This window comes from Cygnus olor, chromosome 5 (genome assembly GCF_009769625.2).
Source record: "Cygnus olor isolate bCygOlo1 chromosome 5, bCygOlo1.pri.v2, whole genome shotgun sequence".
Classification (NCBI taxonomy): Eukaryota; Metazoa; Chordata; class Aves; order Anseriformes; family Anatidae; genus Cygnus; species Cygnus olor.
This window is the reverse complement of record NC_049173.1, coordinates 53,045,366-53,069,764: the sequence shown is the minus strand read 5'-3', so window position 1 is coordinate 53,069,764 and position 24,399 is coordinate 53,045,366. Positions and strand designations below refer to the sequence as shown.

Genomic DNA, 24,399 nt, shown 5'->3' with positions numbered 1-24,399 from the left:
GGGGAGGTCACCATCTTCTGGCGACTTTATAACAAGACCATGAATCTTTCAAAAACATGCTTACTATTTAGTTTCAGGGGAAAGTATTATTGGGCTTGCAAAGGGCATGTTCAAGCTGGATATTTCTCCTTGTGAGGTCAAGATACCTCTGTAGTGTGTGCATCCTTCAGCAGAGGCAGTGAAGTTTGGGATGGGGCAGCCCACAAGAGTTGGTACGAGCATCAGAAAGTAGTCCAGGCATTGTGCAAACAGCCAGGCTCCAGTGCCCCCCCAACTACCTTTGCACACTCGAGAGAGCAGACCAACAGCTTCATGCCACAAATGTCTAGAAGATAATATGATCAGTTAAGAATAACTTGCCCACCACAGGGATCATGTATCTTCCTCTGAAGCATTTGGCAGTGTTTCGAGATAGCATACTAAAAGAGACAGCCTACTGGGCAGACACAGTCTGGCAGTTCCTATATCCTTGGCACAGGCTCATCAGCACACAGGGTGTCCTTGGAGGTCTCCTATGCATGCATCGACCAGAGCTGACCCTACTTAATTTATGAGCTCTTCTGAGATCACAGCTTCATGTATTATGGCTCCAGGCTCTATTGAAATGAACTTCATTAAAATAAATTCCAGCTGCTTGGAAGGAGTTAGAGAAATGACAAAAAGAAGGCAAACTTCTCCATTCCTTAACTGAGAACAGAGGAAAAAAGTAGTTACAGGAGACCGAGGAAAAGCAGAGAGGGAAATCAGCTGGCCTAACTGCAGGGGCATGAGAAAAACATTTGGTTAAAGAACAAGATTATTTATTTATTTTAGATAAAATGGGATGGGTGTGAATGCTGAGGCAGAACGCACAGCTAGGCAACATACAGGGCAACCAGATCCAAAGCACAGAGGAAGAGGGACAAAGGGTCAGGAGGGCACTTGATAAAGCTTCTGACTGAAGGTGGGATGCATTGCAATAAATCAGATTCATTGCAAGGGGTCTCGAGTGCTTGTCCTTTTCCTGTTTTGTCTGTTCCCCAGCCTTTGGTCTGTTCTGTTTCCTTCCCCAGGATGCCTGTGGGCTGTTAATGGAGAATATTAGGGAGCAGGACCAGGATGTACCTCTATTTTGCACGTTGTTGTCAGCAGCCTACATGTTGATGATTGTCCCTATTTGGTAGATGCTCTTTTTACCTTGCTCAGCTCCTGGGATATTTTGAAAGGATGGCTTTTCTAATAAGTCTAGTGTTCTTGTCCAGCAACAACTAATCAGAATTGTAGTCTAATAAAGATCTCTGAAGTAAAGTTTGACTTTTCTGCCCTTTCATGGGCCAGCAGCTAGGAGAGAAGAGATCTGGAACCTACCAGACCAGCTCAGTAGCTCTCCTTGGTCACAGGATGGCCAGGAAAAGAACTGTTTCTAGAACTGAGGACTCTGAAGCTACTGCAATGCATAGTGGGGAAGGAGCTGAAAAACTGTGATTAGTTTTTGATTTAGATGAGAACTAACCATGTGTTTATGAAGTGCTGGTGAACTAGTTAAATTTATAGGACACAGGGATGCTCTAACATTCATCTCTCTTTCACTATCACATGCTGACTCTGCTCATTTTAGTGATCTGGAAAGCAACGGCGTGGCAGAGCAGCCCACCACTCCCATGTATTACCACTGAAACTGACCCTTGGATTTCTATATTGAGTTCATAAACATTCAAAAGTTAGAGAACTGAGACATTAGCAGTGCTTACGTGACCTTGTCCCCACCCCTATCGTTCTGCTTCCCAGCAAACAATTCTCACGGCTTTCTAACATATTTCTCTGGTTTCAACCAACGTGGCTAACAGCTTGCTTTCAGCAAGGAATTCTGGAGTGTCTTCACCATCATTACTTGACAGTGCCTGAAATAGCCTTTCCTGCTTGGTGTCAGGCAGCATAGACAAGAAGATTGAGATTTTAACTGAGGTTTTCAGATCCTAGCCAACCATAGTGTAAAGTAAAATTAAAAAAAACCCACAACTAGTAGTCTGGGATCTGATAGGTTCAATGAAGTGGAAACAGCATGTCTCTAGCATAATCAGCAAAGCAAAAATATTTGCCAGATGATCCCGTAAATAGGGAAGACCTGCAGATCTTTACAGTTTCATGGCATGCCATTGACACTACAGGAAGGATGCGACACCTCAGTAAGAGCAGGTTCTGTAAAATACAAGACAATTCCAGTTCAGCAGCAATTTCACTTAATACCAGCTCTATAGCAGGGGTTCAATAGGAATACTGTAGCTGAAAGCCATTAGACATTTCCCTCATGCTAGCATCAACCACTTTTGGCAAGGCTTGTAAAATGGAATAACTTACAGAGCGAGCCAGAAATGGGGCCTGGGGAACAGATTCCTCAGATCACAAATGTTAAACCATGGAGATAGATTGGTGACAAAGAGGGTGGAGAGAGAAGTTTCCACATACCATTTTTTCTCCCCCATTACCAGCACAGATGTGGTCTACACCCCAACATATGTTTGCAATGAGTGTAGCATGAGGAGTTCCAGATCTTACTTAAGGGTTGAAACTCAAAAGAATCAGCTAAATTTGAGATTAATCAAAGAGCGGGGTAACAGCGTTCACTAAGTGTAATGGAGTTGCCCATGTTCAGACCCCACAGGCAATGGATAAGGAGATACAAATTGCCCCGTAGTGGTGCCTCCAATCTATCATCTGCGTCTCTCTTCATCAGCTACCGAAGGGCTTAACTCCCAAATTAGATTAGGTTTTCAACTGTGATGAGGCCATCAATTTCAGCACCTCAATTATACCCTCAAAGCCAGAAAGATTAAGCTCACTTGGGGGGACTTTCAGCTTTTTAAACATTTCTTTAAATGTCACGGTCCCTTCCTTTCCTGCTCCTCCCCTCCCCTCTCCACTACCACTGAGGCGAGGCCCTGAGGGAGCCATTTTGGTTAACTGATTTTCACAGAAGCTCCCTGTGCATAACAGCAAGCATCTCCTCGTTTAGCTAAATCCAAAGTATGCCAGGTTAAATGGCCGCTAAGGAGTGAATACCACCTCAGGTCAGGTAAGGAGTTAGGAAGCTAAATGCTGATTAACAAAGAAGAAATTAAATACAGCAGGAAGCTTACTGAGGTCCACAGAGCGTTCATACTATATTTCATGCAGTTCCGATGCAAATCGGTCTTGTATGTATGCATTTAACGGAGAGATTTTTGAAATATATTTTTTCAAGTTTGTGAGCTTGAAGACTTACCACTTTAAAATTCTTGACAGCAGGAATTCAAGTATACATGCTGAGACAGTACTCATGTAATAGAAGTTAATTTAGGGAGCACCCATTAGGATAATGAGATAAATAAAACGATGCATGTGTATAAACCATCACAAATGTTTGTGTGATTTAAAACAGTGAAATATTTACTGGGACCTGGGATATACGCTGTGGATTTTTATAGCGCATATAAATGAAAAGGGAACAGAAAGACAGGAGAAACATCGCTTTAAATTTATATACCCAGGACTGAGACTTGAAGTAAATAAAAAGCAGCAGAATTGTTATTCCAAAGAGCCGCAGCTCTGTGACACATGGGCCTGGTGGGTAACACCTCTGATACTACTATGGGAATGTCAGTTGGGAAATTACTCTCCAATTTATTTATTTATTTTAAATAGAAATTTTTTCACAATGGATTAAGTGCAGTAACTAAATAAAAATTCATGGAATGTGCTGAATTCTGCAGATCCCCATCTTATCTGAGTTTGTGACTATGTTAAAATGATAAATTAGTTTTGGCAAGTGAATTTATAGATTTATAGGCTTAGTACTGTGAATCTATTTATTGCTGTTTTTATTTTCTTCAGTGGTTGAAAGGCCAGGAGCCAGGAAGGAGGCCTATAAATCTTAACATTAGAGATGGGAAGGGTAAGGTGTTTTACATAAACACAGGAGCTAAACAATAAGGTTTTTTTTTGTTTGTTTTGTTTGTTTTGAGAGAGAAAGGGCAACGTATGACAGATTTCTTTTGAAGATTTTAAGTTACAGAAAAAGAGAAAAAAATCTGCAATGCACATCCCCTTCACTGTTCTCATTCCAGATTTTGTTGATTTTCACAAAAAGGTTGTATGTGTTTCAGTCAAAAACATTGCTTCTCTTAAATGTAAAAGTGATTGCAGGTTATTGCCAGAAGGAGAATAAATGACAAAAGAAAACAAGCCTGTTTACCTCTTTGGAAGGTGATAAAACTGCTGAGTTTTTCTGGGGGTAAGAATACTTTGGGAATCTCCTTACCTTTAGATGAGATGTCTGACCCAAACAGTGGTTTGCTGCGCTCCACTACAGATCGCATGTGGGAAAAACACAGTCCCCATGGGAAAGCAGCAAAGTAGAGCTGCATGTGGCACAAAGCTGCTGGAGGGGTGCTGGGAGCAGCTCTTGTAAATGATAAAAAAAAAAAAAAAAAAGGCAAAAAAAAAAGCGCCTAGCATCAGTTTAAAGTAGTCTAAAGAGCTACAACCTGCATGGCTGCATGGGAAAGCACCAGAGGTAGCAGCAAATATTTAACTGTTCTCGTAAAACTTTGCCTGGGCTATGTGCAGTGATTCTCTGGGTGAGATGAACAAGATGGCCCAATCAAGTCCACATCTTTGGATGTCCCAATCAAACCAGCTTCTCATCTCCTCTTACTGAGAGGCACCCTGCGCTCCCTGATTGAAGCTGGTGGCAGCACTTGATGGAATATGCTGGGAGCTTACAGCTAGGGTAAAGTTTGAAGCTCTGAGAATCTCTCCCATGCCCTTGTATTTGGGATGAAGTCGGTAAGCAGCAGGTTCTAGAAGTAACATGGGTACTTCAGTTTGAAACGAGCCATTAAGGAAATTCATAAACTCTCTGGTAATAGCAGGTGATGACAAGAAGCACTCAAGGGTATAGGGGCTGGCGGTGGCTTCAGAAGAGGACTGCCTCTTACCTTGGCAAGCACAAGGGAAACTCGTCCTCCTTTTTCCCTTAAACCAAAACAATCCCCCTTGGAGCATTTTGGAAGGGAGTACTAGTGCACTAAGACGACAAGGCGGCCTGCCACATGGGCCTGAGGAACTGCTTCCAAGAAAGAAATCCTCGTACACACAATATCACAGGAACTTAAGCCCCTTCTGTATCAAAGCAACTTCCTCAGAGGCCTTTGAAATTCATTCTCCTTTCCAAGGTCTAATGAAGTCTGAGACCTTCAAGAAGAGAAAAAAGAGATTCCTGCCAAAGCACCCCACTCCCTGAATTTTTAAGAGATCAGAACAATTCAAGCTGTTTGTTCTGCAACTATATATATGACAATACATAAATGACAAAATGGGATATATAAAACAACACTGCCTTCACGCTCCTTCTTCTTCAAGTCCCTAGTTTGAGAATGGTTGAGGGCAGGGGTAAATGAGGAAGAGAGAAATTTTTCTAAACCCAGGAAAAACAACTAAGAGACAAAGCGATGACATTTTCAGAAACTGAAAACCGATTTACCACAAAATATCACTGTAGCATTGGCATGAGGCTAGAGCAACTAAATCCTGAGTTATCACCTAGCATAACTCTCGATTTCCAAGGAGCAGAACTGCCACTTTGACACGCTGCGTACTCTCATATAATAGAACTGTTTCGGGTACTTATGGCGGGACAATGGTGACAGCAACAGCAGCTGATGACTCTGCAGCAACCCAGCTAAGCTGTTCTGGTGCAATTTCCACACAAAGATTAGATCAGCTTGTGGCTGAAGTGAAATCTTAGATCACGACAAGCTTTGCTCTGATATTTCATGGGAATCGTATAGAGACGGGCTCTGTAGTGGCTGAACATAAGATGAGAAATGTGCAGGCTCCCGGGACGAGCTGCTAAGACTGCAGGACTCAGTTTAGATTTTGGTCCTTCTGGAACTGAATGCCATTAAGTTTTCTGAAAGAAAAATTTCCAGACATTAAGACTCATGTTCACACAACGGGTATATTCAAGGCCTCAAGAGGATTCTAGATTGCTGTCTCTTCTCGTAGAAGTAGCTACTGCACCAGTGACCACTTCCCCTATTAAGCCTCATGCATGTGCTGAGACTTTCACCAGCCTGTCCCTTAATACTCCAAACCCTGAATAGATCACCAAAATCCCTTTCAGTCCCCAGCTCTCCCAAATGCTTCCCAGCCCCAGCCTCACCTCAAGCTGCCCTGACTGGGACTTGAACATCTGTTGTCCCTCTTGGAAGCAGCCCTTATTCTTGCCTATCAGAATGATAAATCTTAATCCTAGCCCAAATCCTGACCTTGGCTCTGGTGAAAAGCCACTGAACAGTTCTGTTCAGCATCCTGTTGCCTTCACTTAATTTCAAAGCAGCCTTATGATTGTGCTCTCACAGAAAGAGTTAGGAGTACAATTACTCAACCCTAAATTGGATTCACAGCCACATATCAAAGAGTAGACATGAGGAACATCCTAGGAACTACCACTGCTTGCTTTGAGAACATTGGGCTTCAGCAGACCACAGTTTAGACTAGCATTAGGCAGCTGTAAAGAACAGCTTTTACTGGAATACCAGAAGGCTTGCATACATAATGAGAGTTGTTGTGGCAAGGACCCAGTGACTTCTGCCTAGCTTGCAGGGAGGCCTGTTTCAGTGCTAAGTGAACTTCAGGGTTCAGATTGGCTTTATCCTCCTTTTTCCAAAATATAAGCATCAAAGAGTTTCGGTCTGTCTCCTGCATGTAGGTTTCCAAAAGCAAGCTGTGACCTAAAGCCAGAGAAGGCTCCTCTAAGCTGTGATTACTTTCAGGGACACAGAGTTTCAGCAGCCTTTGATTAAAGTTAGGATTATGGATTGGAAGTAGCTGGGAGCTCCTTTTGATTATTAATCCCAGAAATTTGCAGAAGAGGGTAAGAACTGTTGCACTAGGGCTCCTGGGCTCGTGCTTTGTGGTTAAGCCTACAGCATCAAACTGTCTTAAACACTAGAGCTGTATTTGGGGTTAGGCTTTGCTTTTGGAAAAGTAAAGAACATGGCCAGTTGTTATGTCCTCGAGCCTTCTCAAGGTTGAACAAGAAAATAGCAGCATCCAGGGGTGTTATTTAGATGCGGAGTCTCAGCAGTCACGATGATGTGTCAGGGTATGCAGAAAACAAGGAGAACGTGTGTTGTTTTTACATATAAAAGACTCCCACAGATAAAGAACTACTTGCAGTAGGAACCCACAGCTTGCAGCTGCTTCCCTGACAGCCATGCTATGACGAAGACTAGGCCTGGGAAGGATCAGCCTGAACTTTTGTCTTCCCTGCCCAACCAAGCACTGGTTGCCTGCAGCTGCTCATTATTCTGGGCATAGGTTTGAAGCAGAGACCATGGTCAGAGGTCATACTAGGACTTGAGAAAAAAATAAAAAAGTACACATTTTGGTGCAATTTTAATCTATGCCATCCCAAAGCACAAAATTAATCTTAAATTTATCCACAGATTAATACTAATTTCCATTAGCATAAGTTTTCTTAAACTAGAACCTTCTCACACTGCTTTTCATCCTTCACTGCTAACTCATGTCTCATTTAATTCCTGTGAAGAAAATGTTACTGAAGCCACTGAATCCTATCAACACCAGCTTTCATCCATTCCTGAGGACTTGGCAAATCCCAGATGCAATGTTTCTTGCTCCAGTCCTCTTAGTAGCTCTTAGTTGCAACAAACTCCACGAAGAAACGTTGGCTGTTGGATTCTGCATTGACGCTTTTCATTCATTACTGCATATTGAGCACTTCAAACACTTCCTGCCCAAATTCTGGATAACCCTAAACCTGACACAGCATGTTGGGCTGCTCCCCCTAAGCATGTCTCACAGCAGCAGTGTTACCAGTGTTACCAGTTAGGCTTAGGCTTGATGACACAAATACAGCCTGCCCCCACCCCGTAAATAGGCTATCAAGACATTCTGTCACCAGTTAGTCCATTATAAACAGGTGAATTTTACGGTATTAAACAGTTTTTATTTTTCCTTGCCTGGATCCTGACCGCAATCTTTCCTCTCCAGTAAGCTATGCTTGCTTTACTGATGGATCCTGTTACAGGAATCTGGCAACACCAGCCATAAGCACTGCAAGCTGTCAAGGATCCTGAAATATGTCACTCTCACAACCCTTCTGGCCCTTGGTTCCTATCTCACGTGTGAAACATGTCTGCGTATTATAAACCAACTACATTCTTCAGCTGAAGTCCTTTCCCTGTAGACAAGAGTTAGCCAGTTTTAATGCTGAATTCTAGCACGACCACACACACAGTAGGAGAGGGTGGTAGAGGCTGCCACATTAAGGACAGGGTTGGAATTGTGTTTACATGGCACTGAATTGTTGGCAGCACTGCAAAGTTCCTACAAGGTCCTGGTGGCACCAACAGAGGCAAGCAACAACAAAGAAGTTCTGTCAGTTTGGGAGAATAAAGTTTGGGAGTGGGAAGCAGTTGCCCTACAGATTTCACTGTTAAGAGGAACTAGCAGACTACCCTTTTCTACCAAGCTGGTTTCAAGGTAGACTCTCCTCCACTTCTGCTTTACCCTCCTCTTTGCTATTCGAGCACAGCAGCCTTCAGCATGGCCTGCAATGAATTCAAGAAGAAAGGAGAAAAGATCTCATTACCATTTTGCTGCCTATTAAAGAGTGAGACAATCTAGCTGTGGTAAAAATAAATAGCTGTATGCAATTATGAGAATCGCCAGACATCTCATTTTATGTCAGGCAAGGCTATTGCCTAATAGGAATACAATGTAATCCTGCTGTTGCCTTGCTCAGATGAGAGATGGCCTTGAGCTAATTAGCTTCCACTACAGCCAGGCATGAAATTGCTGATCAGATGACTATCATAAAATTGGCAATGTGCTCTCTGCATCTTCTCATCACATAAAAGCTGGTGTAACCAGCTTCTTCACTCCTCTAACACAGTGCAGGCTCTTTTTAATGACCACCGTGATACTGAGAAAAAGTTAAGAGGAAATGAGAGGGTTCCAACTCTTAGACACAGCTCAGGTCTTCAGCCATGGTCCTGTGTGGATGTCTTCCCACCTTTGCTCACAGCTCGTCACCCCAAGGAGAATCTCTGCAATCAAGGGAACAAACTGACTCTACCAAGAGCTTACAGCCCACAGCTTTCTGCAGCCAAACATCTTCATCAAGTTTGGACACTTTCCTAGCCAAAGCAGGAGTTGCTGGGGACTTCAGGAATAGCCAGCAACTGTGAGAAAGAGCATTCAAACCAGGACGTTACGGCAGGCAGAAGATTGTTTTCATAAAGGCTGTGGTGAGATCATGTAAAGTAATAGAGTGCCAACACTTGGATGTACTAAAAAGGCAACACTGGCAATCTAGTAGAATGTTTTATAAACAACTGGTTTCATACCGATCCTGAAACGAATGGGAAAGGCGGCAGGGATGCTGAAGGATAAAGGTGCTGTGGTTTCTTTATTCCCTGCTGACGCCTTGCTGTCACTGTCTGCACTGCAGTGCTCCTGCCCAGGCACAGCGCTGGCCCCTCTTGGTAACCTTCGGGTGGCCTGACACGGTCACACTCACCTTGGCTGGAAGCTGTTTGTCCCGCTGGCCTTCACAGCCCGTGTGAAGCATCCCTCAGCAGACCAACCTACTGACTGCATCCCTTGTGGCTGCTGCTGTGCGGGTCGGGTCCATCCCTGAGGCACCTCTGGGCATGCCTCCTCGCAGGCAGGATCTGTCCCTGCTGCCTGCCGTGTCCTCAGTGCCTCGCAGAAGGGCAAAGCGAGGCCTTGGTGCCACCACACTCATCCTCAAGATGAGCAGCTCCAAGCCATGCTCCTGCTTATCGGGGTGAACCCCATGGCAGCCCTGGCCACCTCTCTGGCCTCCACAGAGGGTGCTCACCAGTGGGTGCCCCTCCTGCCCAGGCCCACAGGTCTTCCTGCCATTGCCCCTGCCAGAGGATTCCAGAGCCTTCCATGCTGCCCGGCCCTGCGGCTGCCCATTTTATGCGACTGTGAGCACAGGTTGGCCCTAGGGCCACTAGGGAGTTCAAGATCAACATGTTTCTTGAGGACTTAATCAGTTATTTCTCATTTGGGAAATAACAGGCCCTTTGCAAGCACAAAACCAGCCCCACAGGTGTCCACAAGCAGCATTTTGCTGCTAAGATCAAAAGACTTCCTCACCGCCTCATGTCCCTCTGCCCTGACAGGTGTGGCAACAGGGTGCTCTCACTTAAGAAAAAAATATTATATATATAACATACATGTCGTATATAAATCAACCTGTAGTGATGAAATGCTGTTGTCAGCATGTCAGTCATACGAACTCCTAGGATATTGCTCTTCAGAGTTGCTGAATTAATCGCATCATTTGCTTATAATAGGTTTGTACCATTTCCTAATTTTACATACTGCTTGGAGAAGTTGCAGCAAGGGATGTTAAAAACCAACAGTGGCAGCACGAGCCCATGATTTTTATGCATTTAAATTTCTGTCATAATATTGAAGTATCATATTTTAAGTTTGATTTCATAACAGAGATCCCTTTACTCCCCCAGTTGAGTAAACATCTAATTAACGTTTGCATCAGCAACAACATGTGACGTTCAGTTAAACAGCACCACAATGCAGCATACAGCTGAGTTTACCTCAGATGGGATTTCATTTCAGGTCAGGATTTCATTTCAGATTGGGATTTCCTAGCTATTTGCATGGTTTTAAACCATAACACTGCTTTCTTGCAAACTTCATGCATCAGACTTGTGGCATTCTGTTTTAAAAATCATCAGATTCTTTATTGTTAGGCAGACTATGTTCAAAGCACCCCTGCAAGTCAGTCCATGATAAACCTCCAAGGACAAACATTCATAACACATTCCTGAGCATGGTCCTCTGCCCCTTCATCACTGGGTTTCCAGGATCTCATATGTTCCTTCTTTCCCAGAGATGAATCTCCATCACACACCAGTGCAGATGAAATTCTTCACAGGACACAGAGATGGTTTAAAATACTGCTTGGGCATTCAGAGACTTAAGACTTTTCTATCAGAAAGGCACAGCAGCTTCCTGCTTGGCTAGCCCAAGCCACCCCGCACAGCTTCGTACTCTCACATTCAAAGAAGTTTTAACAGAGTATGGGTACTACTTTTAACAGAGTATAGAGGTACTTCCTACCTGTGCTTCCCATAGGTCCTGCAAACACTTTGCTGTTTTCAGGTGACTACGTCAAGTACATGAGTTTTGAAGAAAGGGCCCCCACTGACTGCTCCCAGCGGCTTCTCTCAGACCCCACGCAGCAGCCACCTGACTGCTGCTCTGCACTGCTTGAGCCTGGCCAAGTCCTGCAGGTCTGAAGAACGGCCTACAGAGGTCTAGAGGAGTCGCTCCAAAACAGAGAGCAAGCGTTCAGCTTGCTTCTTCTATGGAAGTGAAAAGTCAAAGTGGGCCTGTCCCACAGATTTGTTGCAGACGCCTTAACTTGAAGGGGAAGCAGCAGATGCTCCCAATCTCTAACTCCACCCAGCCTATGTGCAACACTAGTAATTTGGATAGTTTCTTTTATTTTTTCCCCTTTCAACCCCCAGATCTTAAGAAATGCATATTTAAAAGCAAAAACTTACCCCTTTCTCTCAGATGCAGCCAACACTCTTCACTATTCACATGGGAGAGAACTTACACTTCTAACCCAGTCTATACTCTCAATACCAATACATCCTGTTGTTAGGTCACATATTTAGAATATGGTTTTACAATTCTATTTTGTCCAATTCCAGCTCTTTTACATAATGTTTACCTTAAAGCACCCACTAAGGAAGCAGGAGAAACCTCTCCATGTTATCAAACTTTTTTCAGTCCTGTTTAAGCAGAAGAACAAAAACAACAACAAAACAAAACCCACTTTGTTTTAAATGAACCTACGCCCTCCAGGGAAACACTCTACTGCCAAAAGAATTTCCAACCAGTGCTAACCAGAATTAATTACAATATGGTATTAAAAGGACAACTTATTTTGAAATACTTAAGAGCATCGTGAAACAGCCTCTGCCAAAATTAAAGGTCTGCTCTCTGCTGGGTTATTGTTCCAGGCTGTCTGCAGACATCTCTGCATGAGCTACGCTATTCTGACATCATTTTGCAAGTGCATTGCCCAAAGCACATGCCTGTACTATAACATGGTCTTGACAGGACCTCACATTTCCACCCTAGTAAATCCTAAATAGTTTCCAGAAGTGCTATGTAGAAAATACCCAGGAAGCATGCTGGGTAAGCAATTCATACGAACACATGCTCTGGGATTCTTACTGTCTCTGAAGAACTTCCATATGTCCAGTCTGCAACTCTAAGCAGGCCAAAAAGAAGAAAAAGTTAGTGCTGGAGATCAGAGGAACATGCACCAGACTGTCACAACCGTTGTTTTGGGGTTAGTTACTTGGTGCCAGATCCAGAAAGAACTACAGACAGAGCCAGGGAAATTGCTTGGGCAAGGAGAGACAACATGGACAAGGCCTAAGGTTATGAACAGCAGGTAGTGCTCACAGGAGTCATATGATGAGCAAGGTCTGCAACAGTGGTCACATAGTGAGGATCTGGGGTCCTAGGGCAGGTCTAGATCTGATCCAGGTCTGGAGCAGCAGTACGATGGCCTCATATAGGTACAAGACAATTCCTAACCTGGTGACCAGTTCCTAACCTGGTGACCATTTCAACACCACTCACAGAACAAAGAGCAGTATCAACATAACCTCTGAGCTGCTGCCATTGCTCAAACCAACATTGTGAAGAAACGGGAGTTAATATCACCCGGAGCCTATGGGATGAAAGGAAAATGCTCTTTTCTTTAGTTTTCTAGAGATGTGACCTGTTGTAGTTACAGAAGTAGGTTTCTAGATTTTCAGCTCAGCTCTGGACTGTTGTGGGCAGGCAAGTCACCTCATGATGCTGTAAGGGACATAAAGGAAAGACGACACCAAAGATAAATCAAATTTAAGCAAATACCATCCTTGGGATCTAAAGCAGGATTTTCCCTCCCAGATTCCATGCTTCTTTGAGCATCCACATACAACTTTGAGCCTTATCCCTTCTCTTAAATCCCTGTGTTAAACAGGTGTAACATTTTGCCCGTAGAAGTGAGAATACCTTTTCTCCAGATCCAGAGTATTCACTATTCCCTTAATCCCTCTCCACAAAAGCCAAACAGCACACACATCCCCGCCAATTATGTTATTAGGAGCTTAGAAGGGAGAAACCAGAAAATTCTTATGTACGAGAAGAAAGAATGTATGGCTAAGGTTATACAATCTACCTAGGCAAAGGCTGTTTCCCCTGTTTGACAGAAGAGATTCTTACCACACGGCAAGAATTCGCAGGTGTTCTACCAACACACCACTCCTAGAAACGGTTTACAATGACCAAACCACGCTTGCTAGCTTTACTAGCACCATTTTACCAATAGCTTCAGTTCACTGACAGCATAGCTCTTGCTAGGAATGTTTTGCAAGCTTACAAATATTTGAGGACTTCCACGTTAGCAGATTTTGCACTGACAAGTTTTTAGCATCAACCTGGCTTAAGATCTCATTCAGAAATCCTGGCTGCCATCTGAGGTTTATTCTTTGTAATAAAAGGCCAGGGCTAGAGCCAAGAGTCTCAGAGGCTAATGGGTTAGAGCCAGACCATGAATAATTAAGGGTGTGTTCTGCATTTATGGCATTTAGTGGCAGCAACTGGCTGTGAAAATGCATTTGTGGGAATCCCATGGTCCTTGGGCTTTCCAGCAATGAGCCCCGATAGCTGCTGTTCCTCACCTTTCCCAGCCAAGGCAGTCTGACACCACCGCTTGCAGCCTGTCCATCAGCAACCAGAATTCAGCCTACTATCAAACTCATCTTCAATTCCTGAGCCAAGCTGGCCAGGACCAGCCACACCACCACATGTGGGAGAGCTGCAGAGACAAGAACAGCTGCCACACGTTACATTCGAGTACGTGCCATGCAGAAACCATGACAAAGAACAAGATGCATTGTGACCTACAGACTTACCCATACTAACTCTAATGCAATTCCTCTTCTCTTTCCGGAAGGAAAAGTGCCTCACAGGAAGAATTATAGCAGCTTCCGAGTTCCTTGTGATTATGCAGAACGAAGAATGTCACCAGTTCATTACCAGGGGCCTTACTTCAGGCCACAGGGAGGTCACAACTATACTCATACAATATTAATTATTGGCCTGGGACAGCTATATAGCAGCTTGTTCGTTACACACAAAATACTTCCATGTGCTGAGCTACTGCAGATGCTGGTACTCTGGGTTTTGCTAGACAAACATTGCAGCTCCTAAGAAGTCTGAGCTGCTCTGATTTCTAGTTCCAGCAGCAAACCTTTACCTTCGGAGATAAGCCAGGAACCTTGACCAAGATTCAAGTACACCTCAGGAGCAGCAGTAGGGTTTTTGCTCTCTGACAGTCTGAGGGCCTTTTTTTTTTTTTTTTTCCCCTAGAGTGCTTTTTAGGACACATTTATAAGTATCATATCCCCTCCTAGCCTCCTCCCAACCTACCCTCCAAAGGAACTGAAGATGAGGGGAAACAAGAAAAAGATGGAGACAAGAAAAAAAGCAGCAGGAGAGGCTCCTTGTGCTATCTTCAACTTCCAGAGCTACTTCAGGCAGAAACCCCAGAAGTAAGCACAACCCATATACAGTAGAAGACATGCAGCAAAATATCCAACTGCGTGCTGCTCCAAGAGATGGAAGGGAAAATTATCCCTAAAATGCCAAGCAGGCAGCACAAATCGTTTATGAGAATACATTTGTAATTACAAGTTATTTTAGCCACCCTGCTGCCAGGAGTAACTAGGAGCAGAAGGAAGTGATCAGTGTCATCATCTCACCCCCCAAGGGACCAGTCAAGGCTGGTGATACGACAGCACTCGGGCTTGAGCTTTCTTGGTGGAACACCTCCCTCCAGTGGCCAAAGGCAAGTGGTTTCCACAGAGGTCAGGCAGCCGGGGGCCCAGCACAGTCTGAAGGAGCAAGTTCTGCTCCCAGATCAGACAGGTCAGTGCATCCTACTTGAGTCCAAGATCCATTCCAGCACCTCTTGCTCCATTTTGGCTGATCAGGGTAACTCGAGTCTTGACTTCAGACCAGTTGCCACCAGTGCTTACTGGGAGCATCCCAGCACTTCATTCTCTGCAAACTTCACTCTGCCTTTTTGAACATCGAGGACTTGCATCACATTTAGTTGTTTTCTAAAGCAACACCACAAGACTCCACAAGTCTGGTTGAATTCCACTCTTCAAATATGGAGATCGCTTAGCCTAGGAGATAGCAGGTAATTCAAAGGAACTACCACTTAGCTCACCCTAAGACAGACATGCTTCATACATACAGTGTTCCTAAAACAAGGCAAAGTTTACCCTAGAACACAGCTAGGAAAATTGTCACCTCCCTCTGTGGGGCAGTATTTTCATAGCCCACACAAATCTCACCCAGACTGCAGAACTTCTGAAGACCTCAGAGCATAATGGCATATGCTTCCTGCTTTTTGACAGGGCCTTTGCTACTTTGAACAAACAAGGTGCCAGTGATTTGCATGTGAAGCAGAAGGGGACAGACAGGAAGCAAGGAGAAACCACTACAATGCACAAGACTTAGCCAGAGTATTTTTTTTTTTTTTTTTTAGCAAAGTCTTTATTACAGAAATAATCACCCTCTAGACTTTTACATCTGTACATGCATTTCTTCCAGTCGGAAGATGTTGCTAAAAACAGACAAAAAACAAAAATAGGAAACCCAGCATGGGCTTCTTTTTACTTGCTGCTCAGCATTGGCATCTGTAACTTAACAAGAATCTTACAAGTAAGAACACGTTAGAGAATAGACTTTATACTATGGAAGCTAGCAAGCTTTACTGCTACGAAAGGTGCCTTCTGCTATAGCAAAGGTCAGCTGGAAGGGTCTGTGCAAGAGAGGGCAGGGGCCTCAGAATAGCAAAGCCTTATCAGACCTCCAAAAAAAAAAAATAAAAATCAGTTGCCCAGTCATATCTACTCTTCCCAGTCACCACTGAGTCCAGACATAAGGACACTGCAGGGACCCACTGCTGGGGCTCTGTTCCCCTGCACGGGCCTTTCTTGCTAGAAGGGAAGTTGAGTGGGTAGGGAAGCCATGCCTTTGAACTGCTACTAGGGCTATTCCTACCAACCCCAGCCCTGACAAGAACAGGACTGACTGTCCTGGGACCATTTCTGTAAGGCAAAGGCTCTCTTCACCACATACCTTGCATCAAGTCTCGGGCAAGGACCATCCACTTCTCTCCTTCGCAGCTTCCTGCTGCCAAGGTATTTATTGCATGCATATGCAACTGCAGGAGATCTGTTGTGCCCAAGCCACCTCGAGGACTGAGGATTTCTGCCCAGCTCCCTTATTTAAGAAGTTGGGGTAGTTCTTCCATGCACATTTCTTAACTTTCTTGTGCTCTACACCACTCCTTGCTGCTGGCCACTGGCAGAAAGGAGTGAACAGCCCAGCCGTGAAGTACACAAACCACCCAGCCTGCACGAATGTAAAACCAGCTCTTTCTCTGCTGCAGTGTTTACGCTCAAGGCCAGCCACTAGCAGTCATGGCTCCAGACCACAGTGGAGTCAGAAGACTGGACAACTGAAAATAAAAGCAGTTTATCCTTGCATCCAAACTACAGAACCTAAACTGGGCACTGGTAGCAGTGATATCTCCAATATACAATGCCTGCAATCCAGTCAGATCCCTCCATACTCATTATTAAAAAACAGTTAACACTTCATGTTCATAACAGGGGTGGGGGGGAAGAATCCAGTTAACCATAACCTCTACAAAAGTTGGAAACCCAAGAATGCAACTAGCAGAGCCAGCCTGGGGCTGAGTCTACACCATGCAGCAGTCTCTGAAGTGCCTCCAGGCTGACAGGAGCCTGAAAAGCAGTGCTAGAAGTGGAGGAAGAAAAAGAGAGGCAGATGGGAGAAACTGTAAGCATCAGACCCAGAACCCATGGGACCCATTCCAAAAGCAGCTGAGCACCACCACCGCAATCTGCCAGGCCGCACCAGGAACAGGTTGGCTTGGCTCTCTCCCAGTGGCTCGTCACACTCAAAAGGGAAGAGCTCCACTGAAGGCAAGGCTTGGCGGGCTCCAGACGCAGGAGAAGTGATTATGAGGGTAGTGCTCAATAGCTGAGATGAGAGTCTAGCTCGGAAGATGCACAGTAGAAGCAGAATCAGGTTAATCACAAGGAACAAGGCCTATAAAGCACAACTAGTTACCACCACCACATCAGTGAAGCAGGTAAAGATACCAAAGCACTGGAATCTCAACAGCAATCCTGACTCATGGGACAAAAGAAAAGTATTTCTTTTGGGGGAGAAGGGAAAGATGTGGGAGAATAGGAAGGGGGAATAGTTATTGTATGTTAGGCCAAGTGGATTGTAGAATTGAGATATGAATAGGATATTTAACATGGAGCAGGCAGCAAAAGCATTGTCCCCTCAGGTTAATCAGGTGTCTCATGTGATGTGAGACAATTAAGTTCTGCTTCATGAAGTAGAAATAATCCAGAGGCAGGATGCAGGTAGCCCAAGGGCCCTATGCCAGAAGATCAGGCTGTATTGCAACTCTAATAGTTCTTAGCAGAGTGGTATCAGAAATAGGATGTCACAGGAATAATGGTCAATGGTTGGACAGTCTGGGTGCGAGGCAGGAATGTTCTGTTTGTTCCTTTCTCTGTGGTGCCGTAGCTCTGGAGTCAGCAAACTCAAGACTTGGGCACTTTGGTGTAGTCTTCACTGTGTATGTTCTTGCAGAGTGAAATGGACAGTATCATCCCCAGGAGCTGGAATGAGTAATAAAGAATGGTAAGTCAGTCAGCAATCAAAGACAATAAGGTGGGAAGAAAGGGTGGTACAGGGGAGCAGAATGCAGGGGTTTCCTTTTAATGGCACCACTCAGGTGAACAGAGTTGACCCAGCATACAAGGAAAATCCAATAATCAGGATGACAAAAATATTTTACCGCAAAAATACATGCCTTCATCTGGAATCTATACTATGGGCTTTTTAAGGCAAAAGGTGGGATTTCACCAGTGGGATGTTGCTTGTTGATTCACTGCATGCATAGTCAAGAAGAATGAGAGAAGTGCCAAACAAAGCAGCAGGAACCACAAGTAGACAGGGCTTAATCCAGTCAAGGCAAGGAACAGTTCAAAGCTCCAGGCAGACAACATCAAGAGCTAGAACTGCACTGCCATCAAGTAAGGTGTCTATTATTAAAAACAGAAGTTGTGTCTGCATTAAACCAGGTGTCTACTACTAAAAAAAAAAAAACCAACAAAAATACACAATAGCTTTGCCTTTGAAAGAATATGCATAGGAGGACAGGGTATGATCACGTATCAGGGAGTGACTTACCTCTATAACAGCAACACCTGTGCAGACCCCAAGAATGATACCAAGGTTGTCCTTCAACCACTTCTGTACCTCATCCATGCAACCCTATGGAGAAAATATGGTCACAGGGGAAAGAAGCAAAAATCTAAGTATTTCAGGATTAAAGATCTGTAACACATCTCTTCTCCTGCATGCACAGATTATCCCAGTTACATGCTATACCAAATCTCACAGTAGAAATTCGTCACCCTGTTCACTAGAGTGAAAAACATTCTCCAAAATAATTTCCAGAGGAGTAAGGACAATGCGACTTCAGCAAAAGCTTCATGCGCACCAGACATTCACTCACCTGCTCATGAACAGGCCAGGCATACGGTGCAGTGCTGTTCGATGGGCCATCCAGGTTACAGAAACCTGTATTTTCAGGTTTCACGTTGACACTGCAGGAGCAGGGATACAGAAGCATGCTTTCGTTTTAAGAATTTTATTATTTTCCCAGTCCTTTGCTCCATCCCAGCCACAGCAGGAGATCTAATAAGCAAAGAGAGCACTGTGGTCATACAATTCACACTGGTAACACGCTGCATGTGAAAACAAACAGGAAGTAGGGGCAGGCAAACACAGAGCAAGAACTTTTCAGCGTCTGGTTCCTAGTTTCAAGGTACCATTCAGGTTAGCTTTGGCCTCCATGACACACCAGCAGCCGGCCACCACACGGTGGCGTGGATATGCTGCCAAACCCCAGCGAGTTACAACTAACTTGCACCCGCCTGGCTGCAGTTTGGGACTGGCTGGAAGACGAGATGAGGAAAGTTTTCCATCCGAAGAGACGTTTACATTCCTACACCCCCACGTGATAAAACTGCAGTGCTGTAGGGGAAAGCACATCAGGAAGTCCAGCAAAGACTGCGATCTTATCTGTAACCACGTACCACCACGCAAGCACGGGGATCCAGAGCAGAGGCTATCAAACTTGAGGTGGAAGTTATGGAAAAAACCCTCCGCTCAGAAGGGAAATGTAATGTTTCGGTCTCACATAACGTACAGGGGAGTGGAGGTACTAACAACTGAACACCCACACCAGGATTAGCAACTGGTTTCCAAACAAGTGTTGAAAATCCAGCCTCCAGAAGGAACTACCTCCGCCTCACAGAGATTTGGACTTTAACGCCCGTCACTGGTTGACAGAACAACTCCCCCCAGCCCCTTTCAAATGCAAACTCTAGTGTATGAGGGGAACTGGATTCCTAACACTCCACTCCTCCAAAACGCTTTTTTTCTTCTGTTCCTACATAAAAAATGTAGGATCCTTTCTCTGTAGTAAGCTCAGCCTTCTCCTGATTCCTCTACAGGAAGCTGCAACTACAATGATAAAACATGAACAAATCTTTCTCCAAGGAGGAGGAGTATTGTAGATCAGTGTTTTGCAGTAAGAAACAGAAGAAAAATGCTATTATTTGTACTCATTACACATCAGTCCCATGCTGGTCATGTATTTAACCACAACAGCCAGCCAGCTCTCAAGCTTGTGGTTTGGCAGTAAGCAGCTATCATGACTCCAGTGTGGCTCAACGCTGACCTAGTTGCTCAAGCACTGACCCTGATGCTAAAGCAGGAATCACGGGCAGCTGGATGGCTCCCAAGAATGCTGACACTTGCAAAGGAGCTGTCACAGTAAGCAGGCAACCCACACCAAGTAGTAAGGCAGCCAGTGCCGTTGACTTGCCTAGCAATAAGCTAGGGATTTTACTTGCTACAAAAACAGCATGCACTGTGACTTTCACGCAGACTAAGGCATTCTGGAAACACCACAGATGAAGGGCAGAAGTGTTGGTGTGCTGTTTGCTACACCAGACACATTGGGCTTTGCAGCCAATACTAGCTAGTCCTAACAACCAGCATGCAGGAGTGGTTCAGGGTCTTACCTAGCACTAGCAAGTGAGACAGTTTTCTAGTATGCAGACACCAGATATCACAGGCAACTTCAGAGATCAGACAAATCAGTGTGCTGTAGTGCTATCCAGCAGTCAAGTATGCTAGAAATGTAGCTTTTAAAGACATCTAATGGGTGTATATCAAAGAGGCTTGCACACTTAAGTCAAGTGGTACAGAAGATGGTTGCTGTCCATCACCAAGAAACATGGACAGACTATGGGCTACGGGGGAGCCTTTGGAGGTTGATAACATCGAGGAATGGATGTGAGCACCACTAACCTAAACACATAGAACTGGAAAGATATGACAAATATGACAAAGGATCGAGAATCACCGTCAGGCCTCTTGCAATACCTGCTTCCCTGTCCTCAGCCTAGTTTTAAAGGCCATTTGCTGCACTGGCAAAATAGCACATTACCGTTTCTTGCTGCAACTTGTCTCACCTGTTTCTGCACATAGTCCCATGCGTCTTGTAAGTTCTTATCACCATTCAAAGGGTCATAATCTACAATCAGCTGTTGGACTATCTTGGACAACTCGTCTTTCAGCTGGTAAAGAAAAAAAAGGCAGGAGAGTTAGATTAGTCGATTCCTTGTAGTCTCTTTTTGGGGGGCATTGGGTACATGACATTCCTCCTTATCAGCTGTGTTAGTCCTACTGTGAGTCTGCCTCTCCAATAGCAAGGAACACAGGCTCATCACAGTCATGGGTGTTGAAACACTTTGCTTTACTCTAGGCTCCAGTGAACAAGGTTAGAGCAAAGACACAAACTGCAGATGGAGATTATAAGCACTATAAAAGAAAAAAGTGGAATGATTAGTACCTTCTGCTTAGCCCTTTTCTAAAGGATCTGAAGGAGACAGTAATAGGTGCTCAGACTACCACACTTCCATAGTACAGCCATTTTTAAGTTGCAGCAAAAAGACAGATACTTATTTCCCAATAATTTTATTGCTGTTTGTAATTGGCACATAAGCTATAAGGAGGAAAAGCAACCAGACAGTGGAAAATCCCCCAGACTGACCTTGAAACATCTTGCTCTGCAGCCTTGTCTACGCTTTTGAGAACAGGTGATAAATATGATCAACAAGATGAAATACAAAATGGGTTTACCAACATAAAAATCCCACTATGGTGACCAGATGGTATTTCTTGCTGAGAGTTTTTTTCCAGACAGAAGTAAACACAACAAATCCACCCCAGCTTTCAATGATGTATGGCCTGCTGCTGCATAAGAGGGAAGTTGTTCTGGAGAAAGTGAGTTAATACAAAGTCCCATTTCCTCCACCAATCAGTTACTTCAGGTTTATTGAGTGGATGAGAGACTGCTACTGAAGCTGAAGCTTGGAATAAATTCCTTCCTGTTCTGACTAACACATTACGTTTGTTACAGTGTTGTTAAGAAGCACTTCTAATGCACAGAGAAGTCCAGGCATCAGACTGAGCAATCATACAACCCCTTAAAACCGGAATAGAAAGGGAAGTAAATTTTTCTCACAGGAAAGCAAAGCCATGAAGTCATTGGAAAATAAATGTTACGGTGTATGGAAGACAACTGAAAATCTCCCACAAAAAACTTGGGATTCATGGTGACCACAAAAAAGGTGAACAAAAACCCCAGCCTACAGGCTTCAGCGATACAGAGTCAGAGAACAGAAACAGGTAGTATGCATCAGGAAAATCCTTCCATAAGAGAGAGAGGAAAATAGTAGAACAAATATACAAAGCACAAACTGCATTTCTTCAGAAATGTTAAATGCAGCTTGAGTCACTAATATTAAAAAAAAGAAGTCAGTTGCTACCAAGTAACAGGTACAAATAAGGGGATATATGTACACAGCCTCACTCCTGAAGGGAAGCTAAGACAGCAGCTTTGCTAAGTCCTTGTGCAGGCACAGAGAAGGGCTACGAACCCGATGAGCAATAGGGAAACAGAACAAAGTATGGTTATCCTGGTAGGACACAGGCCGAACAAGTGCTGCCTGCCACAGGTGAGACAGAGGGGAAGGATCAGTGCAAGGTGAAGGACAACGCTACCTTGTGGACTCATGGGCAATATATTTCTAACCTCGTGCTGCAAACGAGACTGATCTAGGATCTCAGCCACTGCAGTTTGTCTCCCGTACAGCCGAGGCCCTTTGCTGCCTCTCGGGGAAGGTCTGTGTCACTCAGCTGCTGTACGTATGCATCTGGGTTTTTTGACATACAGCTGGTGGAAACTTCCCTTTTTCACAAGGTATTGATCTACCTCTCCCCAAACTCCTACAGCTGCTGCTTCTGTATTGAGACAGCAAGTACTACATTTGTCTAAACTGCCCACTAACAGTCTAATCACAAAATGACCCCTTCACCCCCATCCCTTGTCCAGAGAGATTTACAGCACCCCTCAGTTTGATGAGAGATGCAAGCTACCACCCAGCAGGCTCCTCAACCCTCTTCCTCCCACCTCACTCTGGAGCTCTTCCCAGCCACCCTGTACACAGGGGACAGGTAACGCAGCTGTCACTGTTACGGACAGACCCAGATCACAAATGACTGGAGAGAAGCATCATTAGTTGTCTTGAGGAATGGGACACAGCTAGATCAGCCCAAGCACTGGGATGCTTCCACCCCTGTGTGTTTGTGTGTTCCCTTTTTGTCTGTAGTGCTTCAGTATACTTCAGGTCAGTGTAAAAGGTTTTCCTCTTTCATCCTGCTGTTAAGCACTGCAAATGACTACGGCAAACCCAAGACAGTAACAGAAAGCAGTGCCTGCTGTTAGAGGGAAGCTTCAGGCCGTGGCTCATTCACTTGTTACACCAGCAATTCTTCCTTGGAGACTTGAGCACAGCTCACAGGGATCAGCTACGTCAGGCCAGACAGATGGGAGCTGCGTGACCTTCCTTCTCATGATGTCTGACTCTTCCTCTTTTAATTACTTAGCTTCCCCTTTTCCTTCCCTTCAAATCAAGGCAGCCTGACCTGGTTCCTACTAATGAGATTGGCCTCAGCTGCTGCCATAAGCCTCAGCAGCTACTGAAGTCTGCGTTCCTACCCTCACCTCTGCTCAGCACGTAGGGAGGGAGGCAAGGAGAGATGGGGATGTCGTCCCGCAGCCCGCTGGGCTGTTTGCTGTTAGGCCAGACGGAGCCAAGGGTTGCTTCTGCCAGGATCCCAAGCAGAGCCTCTGTTCTCCATCCCAGGGCCATGCCACAAGCAGACACGGGGCCCGAGTTAGACATCCCCAAGTGCATCTGTGTAGGAAGCTACATCTCCGCTCTTCCTATATTCTTACACAAGCATAGGCAAGGAGTCTTACAAACAGCCCTGGCTTCAAAAATGGAGGCATTTAAATGAAAGACAGACAGGGATTCTTAGGTGTTTTAGAAAGTAATTGGAGAAAGGGGGATTATTACGCAAACAACGGCACAGGTCTGGAGAGCACACACAAAGACAGCTTGTTGGCGGGTTTAACTGGCACAGCAGCCCAAGGGGGAAAACAGGCACCTGCAGCTGAACGTCCTTCTGCACTCAGCGTAGGGAAACAAAAAAACAGCAAGCTAGAAAGGCATGCTGAACTTCGGCAGGCTTTCAACGCCTCTCTCGTCTTCACCCATTAAGGGTCTCTCAGGACACAGCGCTGCATCGAGCATGACTGCTCCAAAAAATTGCTACCTGTGCCTGGAGTCAGAAGGAATAACCCTACCGCCACACTGCAGGGGAGTCCAAAGCCTGGACACCAAAGCCAGGGAAATCCAGAAAGCAGCAGGGCTATCAGTCTTCCCTTTCCCATGGGCTGACTGGAGAGGGAGAAAAACTGAGTGCCAGAGGCAAGAGCATGGGTCTTTGCTTCCAGCCTTCATCACAAAATGAATCATGCATGCTTCTTCCACTGTCAGACACCATCGATCATCTATCCCATCCCTCTGAGACTCAAGCAACATCCCTCCCCCAGCACATTTATTAGCATCTAGCCTGAAAGCAAAAACAGGCTCAAGAACCAGGAGGGGGCCCTCACCCCCAGTCCCTTCAGATCCTGAAACTAATGCACACTCTGCAGCCCCCGGCAAGGCTGTT

General features: G+C 44.9%; 1 protein-coding gene across 1 annotated transcript in view; it reads right to left on the bottom strand.

Moving 5' to 3' along the window:
- Window positions 1–15,641: 15,641 nt before the first annotated feature.
- Window positions 15,642–24,399, bottom strand: part of CD82 (CD82 molecule) — a 34,950-nt gene continuing 26,192 nt past the window's right edge. The window contains 5 exon segments of the mRNA XM_040557825.1: window positions 15,642–17,855; window positions 18,430–18,513; window positions 18,758–18,885; window positions 18,888–18,939; window positions 20,787–20,891. Of these exon segments, the coding sequence (XP_040413759.1) occupies window positions 17,778–17,855; window positions 18,430–18,513; window positions 18,758–18,885; window positions 18,888–18,939; window positions 20,787–20,891 (447 nt within the window). The 3' untranslated portion in view covers window positions 15,642–17,777.